This window comes from Myotis davidii, unplaced genomic scaffold (assembly GCF_000327345.1).
Source record: "Myotis davidii unplaced genomic scaffold, ASM32734v1 scaffold128, whole genome shotgun sequence".
Classification (NCBI taxonomy): domain Eukaryota; kingdom Metazoa; phylum Chordata; class Mammalia; order Chiroptera; family Vespertilionidae; genus Myotis; species Myotis davidii.
The window spans coordinates 811,483-825,817 of record NW_006299719.1 but is presented as its reverse complement, the minus strand read 5'-3'; the positions used below and the strand labels follow the sequence as shown (position 1 = coordinate 825,817).

Here is a 14,335-nt window from a genome sequence, read left to right as displayed (position 1 = left end):
CAAGGAATGAAGCTCCATCCCTCAACCCAAAGACCTCTCTCATTGTCCATCAGAAAAGATTTGCAGGTATCCACTGAATTTCGGCTCTCGGGAGGAACTCATCACACTCACGCCACTCAACCAAGCCTAAGATTTTGAATCTCAGCAAGATTCTAAGCTAGGAAGTTAATAAAATCTAAATTGAAATAAATTCCCCAAATAAAATAGCTGGAAACTGCGCAGAAAAATTAAGCTTCTCAGCTTTCTGTCTCTAAAACTGCCTGTCTATTACTGATGAAAAACAAAATTTAGGAAATATGTGACCAGATACTTTAATTCTTAAGGGGTACGATTTCCCTGCAATTAAAGGCAAATAAATCTATATCAAATATGTCCTTCCCAAAGTAAATCTGATGAAATAAAAAGATGGGATTTGAATTCAGAAGTCTTGAGGTCAGATTCTAATTCCACCCCTTACGGATGGATAATGCTGTAGACTTCCATCTTCTGCCCCTTACAATGATCACCATGACCTACAATGTTATAACTCCTTCCTGAAGTGACTGATCTAAGTTTACTGGTATGGAGGTGTATTTTCTTGGAGCTACTGCATCACTGGGTTATTGAAATTATGTGGAAATGACCACATAAGATCTAGCCAACTCCCTCATTTTATATTCAAGAAACCGAGTTTCATCAGTAAACTCAGATCAAAGACCTCCAAAACAATGCTATAGTAATTCCCACAGAACTCTACCCATCCCTTTCTGAGGGTCCTTGTCTCACTACCTTCCACCAGAGTTTCTTTCCTCCATGTTTAATCACTCCCTTTAATTTCATATAAGATTTCTTCCTGTGTCCCTCCCGAAAGGTACAGTCTGGAGCCATGCCTACAGCAAACACTCAGCCGATATTTGTGAATTAATGAATAAATCAATTAATGGAAACAACATATATTAGTCCAATTCCCTGACACATATCTTTAAAAAAAAAATCCATGTGTAAGGATCACATCCTTTGTTCTGCTTCAGGAAATAACTGAAAACAATCTACAACAAAAGAAATTTAAAAGCATGCTTTAAATATTTTGTCCTTTTTAAAATGCAGAATGCTCAGTGTGGATGAGCATGCTGACAATGTCAGTTTTGTTTTGTCACATAACTACTCTGAAGTTTCATTAAAAGAAAAAGTTTCCATGGAGGCAGAAAAAACACACACAAAAAACACAGCCTTTTTGGAAAGGAAACTTGCAGAAAGACCAATACAGAAGAGCAATTGACACAAGGGTCAATTATTTACCAACCCTTTATAAGAAAACTCTGCCACCGAAAATTAGACCATGAGTCTCTGCTGCCTGCCACTTTATGAAGGGTGACTGAACTGATATCATATAAATGATTTTATATTCCATTCTTCATTCTTTTTTATTTGCATCCAAACCAGCCAGATCTCAGCAATTATGCTAAATATTGATTTACAATTTCATCTATTCTAATGATGCAGCCAGATGAGAACCATAATATTATTTTATTTATAGCCTTAATATGATGGTTTGAAGTGACCAGTAAAAACAAAACTAATCTCCGACGGTGCTGACTGCTGGCAAGATGGTTTTGCACTGTTCACAGATGCGTCCATAGGAAAGCAGTGTGTGGGAGTCAGTGGGCTCCTGTGCACTGAGATGGGCCATTTCCCTATAACATACTCTTCTTTGGACACTTGAGAATCTTACATCTTTGAACGGAAAATAAAAACTATGGCCACTTAAAACTGTGCATTAATAGAGAAGTAGCATCCAAGTTAAGAATGGTAAGAAGGCTATTTGGAGCAAAGGTGACAAAAGGAAAAGTTCTGGAAATCAATCGTTTTCATCTGTAGCATTTACTGATCACTTAAATTTCTGTAGGACACACAGTACACACTTATATGACATTCACTGTATTTTTTAATTCTCAAAACAAACCTGCAAGGCACTATTATCCTCCCTTGTCATAGATAAGTAAACTGAGGTATAGCTCACAACTAGTTCAAGAGAGATCCAGGATTCAAATCAGGGACTGCTCTGCTTTAACTACTAGCTGAATTGTGTCCTATGAAGTACTCAAATGTCCCGCAGAGGTCAGCCTGGAGAAGGAAAGACATGTAGGGAGTCGGAGAAGTGGATGATTACCATGTGAAAGGTGCTAAGAAGGCAGGACCACCACAATAAAACTATAGGGATGGTATTTTCACTCAATAAAAGGAAATTGTTTAAAGAGCAAAGGGGTGACCTGTAGTATTGTATGCCCAAAGGTCCTGGAATTGTATGGTTTTACGACAGCAATGGAGGGTTTTAAGCGAGGAAATGAGATGAATTATATGTTCTCTCTTTTTGACACCAATATCCTCCTGCTGTGTCTGGAGATGGCAGAGCATGGGAGTTAGGAGTTTGATCTCTCAAGTCCAATATCCTGAGTTTGAATCTTAACTGGATTGTGAAGTAGATTAGCAACCAGGGGCAAGGTGCTTAACTGGGATGTGCTTTACATCTTCCTCTGAAAATGGAAATAGTCACTGTGTTACTTTAGAAAGTTATTTAGAACATTAAATGAGTCAATATGTATAAAGCACTCAATAATTTACATAGCACACAGTAAATGCTCAATGAATTTTAGGAAGTTATCATTGAGTATACACCTCCACTCCAATCATCAATTTAAACCCAAACTGAAATAATTCTATGCGGGTGACAGTAACTGCTTTTTAAAGGCTTCTACCATGAGTAATTTCTTTCCATATTTAACTTTCCCCATTGACAGAAAGCCTTCCTTGAAAGAGACAATACTTAAAATCTATTTCTCCCTATTTATTCCTCAAAGAGTGGTTACTCATTATCCTCTTAGGAAGAAGCTCACGAAAATCTGACCACTATGTTTTTAAGTCAGAAAGACAGGTTCCTTAAGTACCCTTATCTAAATATTTTAAATTCCATGAGGGTGTTAACTTGGTCCTATTCACTAAGGCCTAGTATTCTAGTGACACAGAACAATGTCTGGAATGTATTTTTTAATGTTAAAAGTAAATAAATATTGTGTGGGTGTGGTTTTTTTTAATCTTCAAATGCCTTTCTAGCTGTCAAATACCATTGTGGTTAACAAATTAGAAAAGTGAGGTCTTTTAGAGAAGGTCTGAAAAACTTCCATGTTATTCTATGTATTCTCATATCAAGAACTGATTTAAGCAAAATTAACAAGTAGGTGAAGGTTGCCTTGCATACACCCAACCTTCCTTCCCTGTGTCTCATCTCATTCCTGACAATTCTTCTATAAATAGCAATCCTTGGTGTTGTTAGATTCTTCCTCCTCCTCCCCCAACCTCCTTCTCTTGCTTTTCCATACTCACCAACGCTCAGGAAAGCAAATGTCTGAATTGTTCAGCACACATACTGAAATTCAGTTGAGGTGCAAGATGTTTATTAGGGGCCAATATTTGTGAAAGGAAGAAAGTGGAAGCAGGATTGCGCAGAGGGAGAAGTCAAGATGCACAATAAAGGAAGCACAGCCTTGGCCAAGCTGAAGTGGCCAAGCCTCTCTCTGTCTATATCCCTCCATGCTCAGTCACCTCTGAGGGCTGCCCAGGAAGGATGTGACCTTGGACCAGGTGGTACTCTGGAGCGAAGGCCGGCCCTGAAAATGCTGACAGCTGGATAATCTACAGGCCACTATCTGCACACGGGAAGCAAGTCTTTCCCGGACCAGCCAACTTGCACTACACAAACACAAACAAAACAAAACACAAACAAAACAACAAAAAGAAACAGCCACCAAAGAAGATCACAACAATAAAATACCAGGTGTGTTTGGTGAGGAAGGGTAACAAATTATCCTCTTTAGATATCTTCTCAGCTCTCTAAGATGTAATTTTTATGTGCATAGTGAGGTTTAAAGTAGTAAGGACATCTGGTCAAAGGTTAAAGAGGTTGACTAAGTTTTAAATGATCAATCATTAAAAGAAAGGCCCCATCATATTTTCACCAGTCCTTCTGCCATTTGTCAGTGGCAAAGTAATGATGCAGCTTCCTGAGTCTGTCCCAAATTATCAGATTAGATAAGAAGAATATATATGTTAGAGAAGTACAAACATTCATGTTTCTTAGAATTCTCAATTATCCAGATTATGGGTTCTTAAAAGGGCAACCTCATTCTTGGATTATGCAGAGGTGGGTCAGTGTTAATTTTCTTTGTAAAAAATACACGAATTTAAGAACAGGTTACCATTTAAAATGAATTTGTTTAATTGAACAAGAAAGTGATTTATGGTCTGAAAGCTAATTTCCTCATCTTCCCTCTCAATTAGTTTAGGATATCTCTATTTATTTTGAGCCGTTTATTTTATGTGTTTTTGGCTGATGTACTTTAAAAGATGAATCCTAAAGATTTAAAGATATGTTAAGTAACTTTATTGTAATAATCATTTCATAATATAACCATATATAAAAGTGTCACATTGTACACCTTAAACTTACACAGTGTTATTTTGTCAGTCATATCTCAAGAAAGCTAGAAAAATAAAACTAGGGAAAAATTAAGCAACATGTTCTCTGCACCAAAATAAAAATAAATATACAATGGTTGCCATTCAGCGATTCTCTAGTATGTGCCAATGTTTCTACATGAAAGGTGTTTTTTACCCTCCGATTTTTGAAAGAGTAAAGTGAGGCACAGAGAAATTAACTTTCCTCAGTTCACCTGGGGCAAAACTGAGATTCAAATCTAAGTCTTTCTGACTCCAAAAATATTACGCTTCCCACTATAGCATGCTTATCTCATAATTTTTTAATGGAACATTGATTTTTTTCTTTTGGAATTTCATTCCATTTCATGTAGAAAAAGAAAAAGAAAGAAAGAAGAGAAAATTGCACAGTTCCAATCCTTCAGACACTTCAAGCCCTTCATCATGTCTCCTGTGAAATGCTGCCTCTCCACACTCCCCACTAGTTTCTAAATTCCCTGGGCTCTGTCGCCCAGCGTCCTTGCTTGAGCTCCTCCCTGCACCCTGACATAGGGCTTTGGGATTTGGTTCCTGCTCCATGCTCTTGCATTTGGCTAGCTCACATCAGACTTTTCTTTCTTTTTCTTTTTCTTTTCTTTTCTTTTTTTTTTTATTTCTCTGAGCCCGTCTCCTCACCAAGGACTGGAACCTCAAAACCCCTCTTCACAGTCTGCAGCCTGAGGTCAGCCTGGCCCACTTCCTATTCTGGAAGATTCCAGCCTGGGTCAAAGCTCTAAGTCTCAAGTTTTAGAGGGGGAAAATGTAGGAACGAAGAGTAACAGTTATAACCTATGTAAATCCTTACGAATTGCGGTGAAATATGAGAAATTAATAGAATCACCCACTTCCACACAACTTGTGAAATAAATAATAAATACTATTATGGTTTATGCCACTATTTGTTTGGGTTTCTCTTACTTGCAGTTGAACATATTCCTAATTGATATAATCATCCTGCTGCCCCCAAACCACAAAACTCAATGAAGGTCAGTAACTTTGAAAAATTTATTTAAAAACCTCCCTACTCGTGTTTTGTTTCAAGAACTCAAATGAACTGGAAGCTTGGTGACTAGCACATAATAGGCACTCGCTAGATACTAATTGAATGAATGAGCAAAAAATGTACTCTTGGAACTTGTCATAAATGATCACTAAGATAGACATATCATATGTCAGCGATCATTGAGCTAAGTTCAGGTCATTGTTCTGGAGCTACACGAAGGAGCAAAATATGTAGAGAGTTGTGGTCTCCACCCTCAAAGGCTTTGTAGTTTATAAGGGAAAGATAAAGATGACTGGAATGGGAGGGGGCGTGTCTATATATCTTTTGGTGTAACTTCAAAACAATGCATCTTAGAAACACCTTTTCAAACAGTGTTGCTTCCTTAGCATAGCTTTAAGAATAGGAATAATCCAGAGGAAAATGGAGAAGAAAGAAAATACAAAAATACTAACTATGATTATTTATGGATGGTAGGATTTCAAACAATTTTATTTTCCTCCTTGTATTTTCCTGCTCAAAGTAGAAATTTTTCAAAGTACAGATAAGTACAAGGAGGAAAATAGAAAACCACTTGTATCCTTAGTACCAGAGATTTCAGATCCCTTCAAAGTTTATTATTCTAATTTAAAGCAGCTTATTTTTATTTGAATCTAAGCAACAGAAACAATATTATTGTAAATATCTTGAAGCAAGACATCAAGAGAAACAACTTTTCAATATGAGAGCCACATAATATTCACAAATATAAAATATTACAATATTGTGTATAGAGAGAATACCAAATTAACTGCTACTATAAAACAATGATTCAATTCAATTGAAAATCTTTAGTTTTTAATGCTGTTTCATAACTACTATGTGCAATTTATATTGCCTGTTTAGTTCCCTGCTGTTCCTTCCCTGGCTTCAATATTTTGCCCTAAGAATTCTCATTAATTTATATGTTTATTACTATTATAAGAAAATAATAAGAGTCACTGAAAAATGGATCACCAGCTTAAACTGTTCAATTTTCTATCGTAACTAGTGTCACCCACTGAGAGGTGGGGAGTAATTTGATTACTAATCAGACTTAACAAAAGAAAAGCTCAATACTTACCAGTAGAGATCATTGATGTATTGTCTTAATTATTTCTCCTCACTAATCCTTTAATCATATCTTCTATTTGTTCTTATTTTTATCTCCCTTTTGAACTTTTGGCTTCCAATCTCCACCCCCCCATGATCTCATATTCTCAAATCATGTATTCTCAACGACTCTGCATTTCCCATAAAGACCATCTTCAGCTTTTGCAGGACCAAGTAATAAAGAGCATCAGTGGTTGCAAATAGTTGTATTAATGTGCTAGGTCTGCCCTTACAAAGTATCACAGACTGGGTAGCTTAAACAACAGAAATTTATTCTCTCACAATTCTGGGAGGCTATGAATCCAAAATCAAGGTGTCAGCAGGATGAGTTTCTTCTGGGGGCCATGAGGGAAGGATCTGTTCCAGGCATCTCTCTTTGGCTCACAGATGGCTGTCTTCTCCATGCATCAACACAGTGGTCTTCTCTCTGTGTGTATGTGTGTCCTAATCTCCTCTTTTTTTAAGGACACTGATCATATTAGGGCCCAACCCACTGACCTCATTTAACCTTAATCACCTCATTAAAGACCTCCAAATACAGTCAGATCTGAGGTACTGGGAGTTAGGGCTTTGATATTTGAACTGAGGTGGGAGGCAAAATTCAGCCCATAACACAGGCATAACCAGAAGTGTGACCAATTTAAGTAGGTAACGTGGACTTAGAAGAAAAAAAAGTACATGTTTGCTGAGTACAGAGAAACCCAAGCTGCTATACTTTGATTCTGAATGATCTGATCTGTTTGATGACCCATCCTAAAAGGGGAGCAGATACCCTCAGGATCTTACCACATTCGTGTAGTGAGCTGGGATGGATGAAGAGAGGTGAACGAAGCTCTCCAATGAAAATCCCCAGAGCATGGGGAAGAAGAAAAAAAAATGCAACTCACAGTAATCTACCCATAGACTAGAGTTAACCATAAGAAAGGGATAGGGAAATAAGAGTGGGAGTGAGAGGAGACCTGCAAGAAAACAAGTTGTTAAGGAAACCAGAGTCCTACATCTACATTTTAAAATGTTCTTCACTTTTAAAGTATCATTCCTGTATGTTTGTGTGGTTTTTGTATGTTCTTATATTTCACTATAAAAACAATGACTTGACAACAATTCTCAATAGACTTTTAATCCTAATACCTGAGACAGAGTTTCAGAAAGCATGATTTTTAAGATGCATCTACTGAACTTGTCACCTCTTTTTCTCTTTTCTCCAGAAAAACACTCATCCAGAAAGGCAAGCTCTCAGGTGATTTACTTAAACCCAGATATATTTTCTGATAAAACAAAATGCAATAATGCTGTTGTCCATGAAGGATACGTTCCCTAATTGGGACATTTGGAAGAAGAGAGCGATCTAGAGTTTCTGGCGAGTGAAAGAACCAAGTAGCTTCTGCTCAGCTGAAGACCAGAGGTATAATGGAGTCCTAGCTTACATCTGGGTTGACTTTTTCAGTCAGTACAAGATGCAAACATACTATGTAGTCAAAAATATCCTTAAACGTCATTAATTTAACTCAAAACAGTACAATACACATGGATTTGTTTATACCACTCTACTCAGTAATTCTTTGCATGCTTAAGTTTGATAATCATGGAGATCAGCCAAAGCAAGGAACTAAACAAAAATCACAATGTAGTATCTACACACTAAAATAATTAATTCTCTTTTGAGGGCATTGTACAAGTCTTCTCCAAAGCAATCAGGACTAGTAGTTGATCATTTAAACAAAAAAAATAAGTTAATGAAGTAAATGTATATAAATACATCCATCTTAGATAGTTTAATTAAAAGCATAAATATATATCCACTCATTATTTTTATTTGCAGTGCCAAGGGTTTTACTTTGAACATGATTTAATTAATTGTCCTCTGTATCCTTTTTCCTTTTTTAAATATAAATCATACACATATCATTTGGGATTTCAAGTTTAGGGAAAGGTGAAAAAATATTTGCAAACCATTATGAATGTTGAATCCTAGATTTTTTTCTTTTTTACAAATTTTACCTTCACTTAATTTGATCTTATTTTAAACTTATGGACATAATAAAATTATTCCAAAGTACATACCATTTACAATGAACTGTATGGAAAAGTGAGTAAGCCATTTGAAGAAAAGATACAATAATCCAATCTGCATACAACTTCTCTGGGTCTATACCAAAATTAGTAACTAACATTTAAAATATGGCAGTATTATCTTACAGAATCTGAAGTTGTCAATGGAAATTATATCTCTGGAAACATAAAGTCTCAAGAATACATAAACCCCAGGTCAATTATTTGAGGCTGATTTTTTAATTGAAAATTGAGTCAGAGAAGTTTTATTTTCTCACACTCTGAAAAAATTATGTAACTGTTAATAACTAAAGTAAGTTGGAGAAGTTTCCACTTCTCTTCCCAGTTAGCAATGCCTTGACAACCACAGCAAGCATTATGGACCATGAAGAAGCAAGACAAGAACATACAGGAGGGAAAATCCTGGGATTCTTTTTCTAAGGATGTGATACATATGTCCAAATGAAATGCCTCAATGGGAGGGTGGGGGGGAAGACTAGGAGAAAGAAAGAATGCTACAGGAGACTGCATCTGACAGCACCTGTTCTCTAAATTGGACATTTGTTAATTGGGATATGCACGCTTCTGGGGATACCCAAAGACTTTCCTAGGGGATCCCAGGCAAGGATAGTTTTAAGGGAAACAAGTTTAGAGCCTCAAGTTTCCTAAAGCTGATCTACCTGAAAAATGCACTTCCAGTCATAATAATTCATCCTTCCCTTTTATCTTTCTGTTTTTACAACTGAAAGGTACATATCTCACCATCTGGTAGTGTCTTATTAGGGTGCACCAAACTTAGAAAAACATCTGCAAAACAAAAGGACAACTTGAAGTATTATACAGATGATGATACAACAAATGGCTTTCATAACTGGGCAACAAGTAGGATTGCAATCCTTTGTTTCCAATCCTTTGCTTTCAACAGAACTGAAGGGAAGACCTAACTGAGTTGTCATTTGAAAGATCTTTGAAAACAATTTTCAATGATAGATCACTATGTGATTTTTGGCATATGACTCTGAAGGAATTCAAAGATTTGAGTGACATTGTATAACAAATCCCTTTTCATTTCCATCTACTTATATGAACAGGTTTGCTAAGCAAAAGACTAAGAGAAGACATCCCATCTATAAAAACAAAAGAGCAGAATCTCTAACAAAATAAGAGAGGAAATAAAAAAAAAATGAGCACATTCAATTCACTTTATTTAACCAGAAACCATTTACTTCTAAAAGTTAAGTTGCTAATATTAACAGGAGGTTAATTAGGGATTACCTAATTGGAAATCAAATACATAATGACTTCAAATCTGAAATTCTGTGTGAGGTATTTTGGTAGTGGGAGTGGTTGATGAGCAACAAACTAGAAGTGACTACAAACATACAAAGCATTACACTGTTCGCTAATGAGGAAAGCAGAGACAAAGTGCAATGGACGCTCCCACTAAATAACATGGCAGATTTGTGATTTTGAGGGGTTTGTTTTTGGATATACATATCTACTATTTTAAAATGGACAATTTTACTTACAGTAGTTTTTACTTTGCTTTTGATGAAGGGCTGAGTTATCAGAGAGTACTAAGGATGTGTTAATTCTATATCACACTTCAGAATATTGTCACTACAGAAACACTTCCTTACATTAAAAAAGTGTGAATTAATAAGTTTAAACAACAAAAAAAAGTGCTTCCAAGTCTTGGTAGAATCTTTCCAAACATCTTGTGCGCCTTTATCTTGTCGTAAACGATAATATTCCCCATTCTTCCAGTTCCACAAAGCAAATTACATACGAATGTGACTCTTTCTACTTAAAAGATCCAAGGATTCAGAGATGATCCTTTGCAGGAGCCAAGAGAGCATTATCATTTTATTGTCATGAATGACTGAGGGGCATAAAATCGCCATTCCATCTCTAGGACTAGTGCACAACCTACAAACAAAGAGCAACTCGGGGTGAGATTTAGCAAACCAGAGAGACTACCAACGGAAATCCCCCACTCTAAGACAGTTTCATTGGAGATGGCAATGCCAGAGATGGTGCTTTCTACTTGACTTCCCGCAAATTGAAATGCAGCTCAGATTCACTCTTTATTATAATCTGTGGCAGGCGTTTTTAAGACTACTTTTATTGACTCCAAACTCCATCTGATCAAAGTCAGCACAGGCCCTTTGCAATTTGTACGTCAAGTGTCTCCTGCTGTAATTAAGTAAGCAGTGGAACTCCAAAGGAAGCCCCGAGAGAAAGCATCAGGGCGTCACTTATTGATCGGTGGAATTTTAGGGATTTAAAATTTCTGTTTTATTGTACAACTGCACTTTATTACCACTTTATCCTTCACATGTAATAAGTACAAACTGCTTCAGTAATGATGGAAAAGCTTTTTCGGCTTTAATGAAACCTTTTACTTGCTACTGAAAGTTTTATTATTTCCAAATGGTAGCACAGGCAAGAAAAATAATCACTACTTATATGGAGGGGAAAACTTTAGCAATTTGAATAATTTTGTTCTCGGGTGGATTTTAAGACATTTAGAGTTGTTATGTTTATTATTTTCATTTATTTTTGATGATCCGAAACCAAAATATATATGTACTTTTACACACTCTAACAAAATCATTTCCTAATCATATATTAAGAGACTAGATATTTGTATGCAGCTACCACCTGGAAGATGTCAGTCTGATCTGGATAGGAATTGCTATATGTGTAGGGCTCCCACAAACTTCAGCTGTTGACCAGGAGAGGTAATGTAGTATAATGGTTTAAGCCATGGGCTCTGAAGCTGGACTGCGTGGCTTTGCGTGCCAGCCCTGAACCTGCCTTTCTGTGAGATCTTTAGAAAGTTCCCAGTCCTCACTTCCCTTACCTGTAAAAATAAGGGTGACTAGAACCTGCTTTATGGAATAGATGCGAAGATTAATAGAGGTATTTCATGTAAAACATTAGACTAGAGCCTGGCACATGGTAAGCACTTGATAAATGTTAAGCTCTAATATGGTCGTCCCATATTAGACCATCCACCTCTAGACCGGATGTTCCGTCAAATGATGCCATTCATTCAACGAGCATCTGTTGAGCTTTACTGAATGCAGCACATTTGTCCGAGGTAAAAGGGGCACAAAGATGAATGAGATATGGTGTTACACTCCAGGAGCTTCCGATTTTAGTGCAAAATGATTGTTGGCATCTTAATACCTTTCTCGAAGAGCACTGTGAATAATACTCGTTCACTGGATCACAGATTTGTCCTTCTCCCATGCACTTGAAACTAATGGAGCTTCAGAAAAATTTCACTTCAGTTTCTGAAATCTTTTTTTTAATATATTTTATTGATTTTTTACAGAGAGGAAGGGAGAGGGATAGAGAGTTAGAAACATCGATGAGAGAGAAACATCGATCAGCTGCCTCCTGCACACCTCCTAATGGGGATGTGCCCGCAACCAAGGTACATGCCCTTGACCGGAATCGAACCTGGGACCCTTCAGTCCACAGGCCGACGCTCTATCCACTGAGGCAAACCAGCAAGGGCAGTTTCTGAAATCTTAATCATGCACAGTTTCATAAGCAGCTACAAGTTTTTCCACATTTTAAAATAGAGGACTAAATGGTCTAATCGGATTCTCACTTAGCTAAAAACGTGAAAAACATAGGAAGACAACCATGACTGACACATTCATTTTCCCGAATGTGGTCATTCTGCAAACAGCAGATGCAGACAAATAGTGCCCTCCACATCCCACGTGGTCCACGGCTAACTGAAACTGCACAGGAGCTCAGCATCAAAGCCTTGAAGCACCTCAAGGAAATTAAATTTGAGATCAAATAAGAACTTTGCCTAGTCATAGCTACATCACTTTCCAGAAAGTTCTAAAACTGACTTCCAACAGGGCACCTTGTATGCCTTTAGTTTTTTCAAACATTTTTGTTTGTCATTACAGTCAGAAAATTCATTTTAAAAAAATTAAATCTTTAAGTTTGACTATAAATCCAAAGCACAAAGACTAATGTGGTATTTTAGACATTACAAACTCCAAATGATCTTAAATATGGTGTCCTCTGCTAATTTGCTGCTCTTGAAAATGTGCAATAAATCCAGTTAAAAAAGAAAACATCTTCAAATTAGTTGCAAGATCAACTGGGATATTACCTACTCACTAGATGTATCATGATAAAAAATTATGTATTATGCATTACGTTAATTCAGAAATTGGATATTCACTCTTCCATTAAAAGGACCAAGACTATTTGGGGGGGGGGGCAATAGCCAATAATGACCTTGTTAACTTTCTAAAATGGATTGAATAGTTGCCTATATATGTCTTCCGTGGAGTCACCCTCCCCAAAGGCAAGATGGCCTGTAAACATAGAGGCACACAACTCCTTCCGTTTCTCCTTCCTTGCCTGTGTCACACCACCTCCCCTGGTCAAAATGCTAATAAAGGCCCCTTATGTTCCTTTGGGCTCGGGACAGATAAACCCCCAGAAATGAGAGGCACTCCTCACAATGCAACCACCCTCAACTTCAAGCCAACTCACACTTCGTGTCTGCAAGATGCCACGGTGAGAATGTGTCTGTCTCACTCCCAGATCTCCCAACGAATGCGTATGTTGGTGACCTCTACTTTAGCATTTAAGCACATACGTTCCACACCACAGGGTCGCCTTGATCCCAGCTAAGGTCCCTGCTTAATGGATGCATTTCTCACATCCACTTTTTAGATCCTTCCAGAGCGAACATTTCAGAAGGGATGAACGTGAACGAAGCGAGGAAAGGGGAGGGAGGAGACACGAAGCCTGGGATTTCTGCCATCCTCGCTGCAACCCAGAATCCCTATTATTTTACTCCTCGCCCCATCCCCCCTGTCGCTCTCCCCTTCGCCTCTTCCCTCCGCAGCAGGAGGGAGAAGGAGGGGCCGCCGCCTGAAGCCGCCACCTGCCACTGCGTGGAAAAGCTGCAGTTGTAAAAAGTACTGCGTCGCCCGTTCGCGTGGCACCTGGGCTGCCGCACCCCTGCGCCCCAGCCACCCGCAGCCTCCCGGGCCCCCACCCGCGGGCGGTATCCACAGCCTCCGGTTGCTAAGGGAGGAGAGAATGCAAGCGCCCAGGTGGCGGAGAAGCCAAGGCTGTGCTGGAACCCAGCCCGGGAGGCTCAGCTGCTAGCCCTTCTTCTGGGCCCCTAAGTGAGAGGACACCCAGCTCCTGGCCTGTTGCTGCGGGACGCGGGTTCCCCAGCACCTGTAATCTGAACACACACACACACACACACACACACACACACACACACAGTGTGCTTAGGCTGGTGTGTTTCCTGCTAGGCCCCAGGGAAGGCAGGGAGTTGGCTCTGGGCACTAAGAAGAGCAGGGAGCAGCTACAGTGTGTTGCATTGCTTCTTGTAAAACAGACCCTAGACTGCAAACTCAAGAGAAAGAAACCTTTCTCAATCTGCTTTGGGGTTTTATGTTGCTTCTTCATCTGCAAGGTGAAAAAAAAAAAGAAAGAAAGAAAAGCCGCAGTTGTCACTTACCCAGCGGGGTGAGAATGGCTCATTTTTGCAGGGTCGTGTTTGGACCCCGCAGCAGGTGCGGAGGGTGGCTGCGTGGGGCCGGTGCTCGCTGGCGCCCGGGCAATCGCGCTCGCGCGGGG

At 38.5% G+C, this 14,335-nt stretch overlaps 1 protein-coding gene across 1 annotated transcript in view; it reads right to left on the bottom strand.

Moving 5' to 3' along the window:
- ERICH3 (glutamate rich 3) overlaps positions 1–14,329 on the bottom strand; it is a 100,996-nt gene extending 86,667 nt beyond the window's left edge. Inside the window, exon 1 of the mRNA XM_006775910.2 lies at positions 14,217–14,329. Coding sequence (XP_006775973.1) covers positions 14,217–14,239 — 23 coding nt within the window. The 5' untranslated portion in view covers positions 14,240–14,329. The remainder of the gene's footprint in view (positions 1–14,216) is intronic.
- Positions 14,330–14,335: the final 6 nt, after the last annotated feature.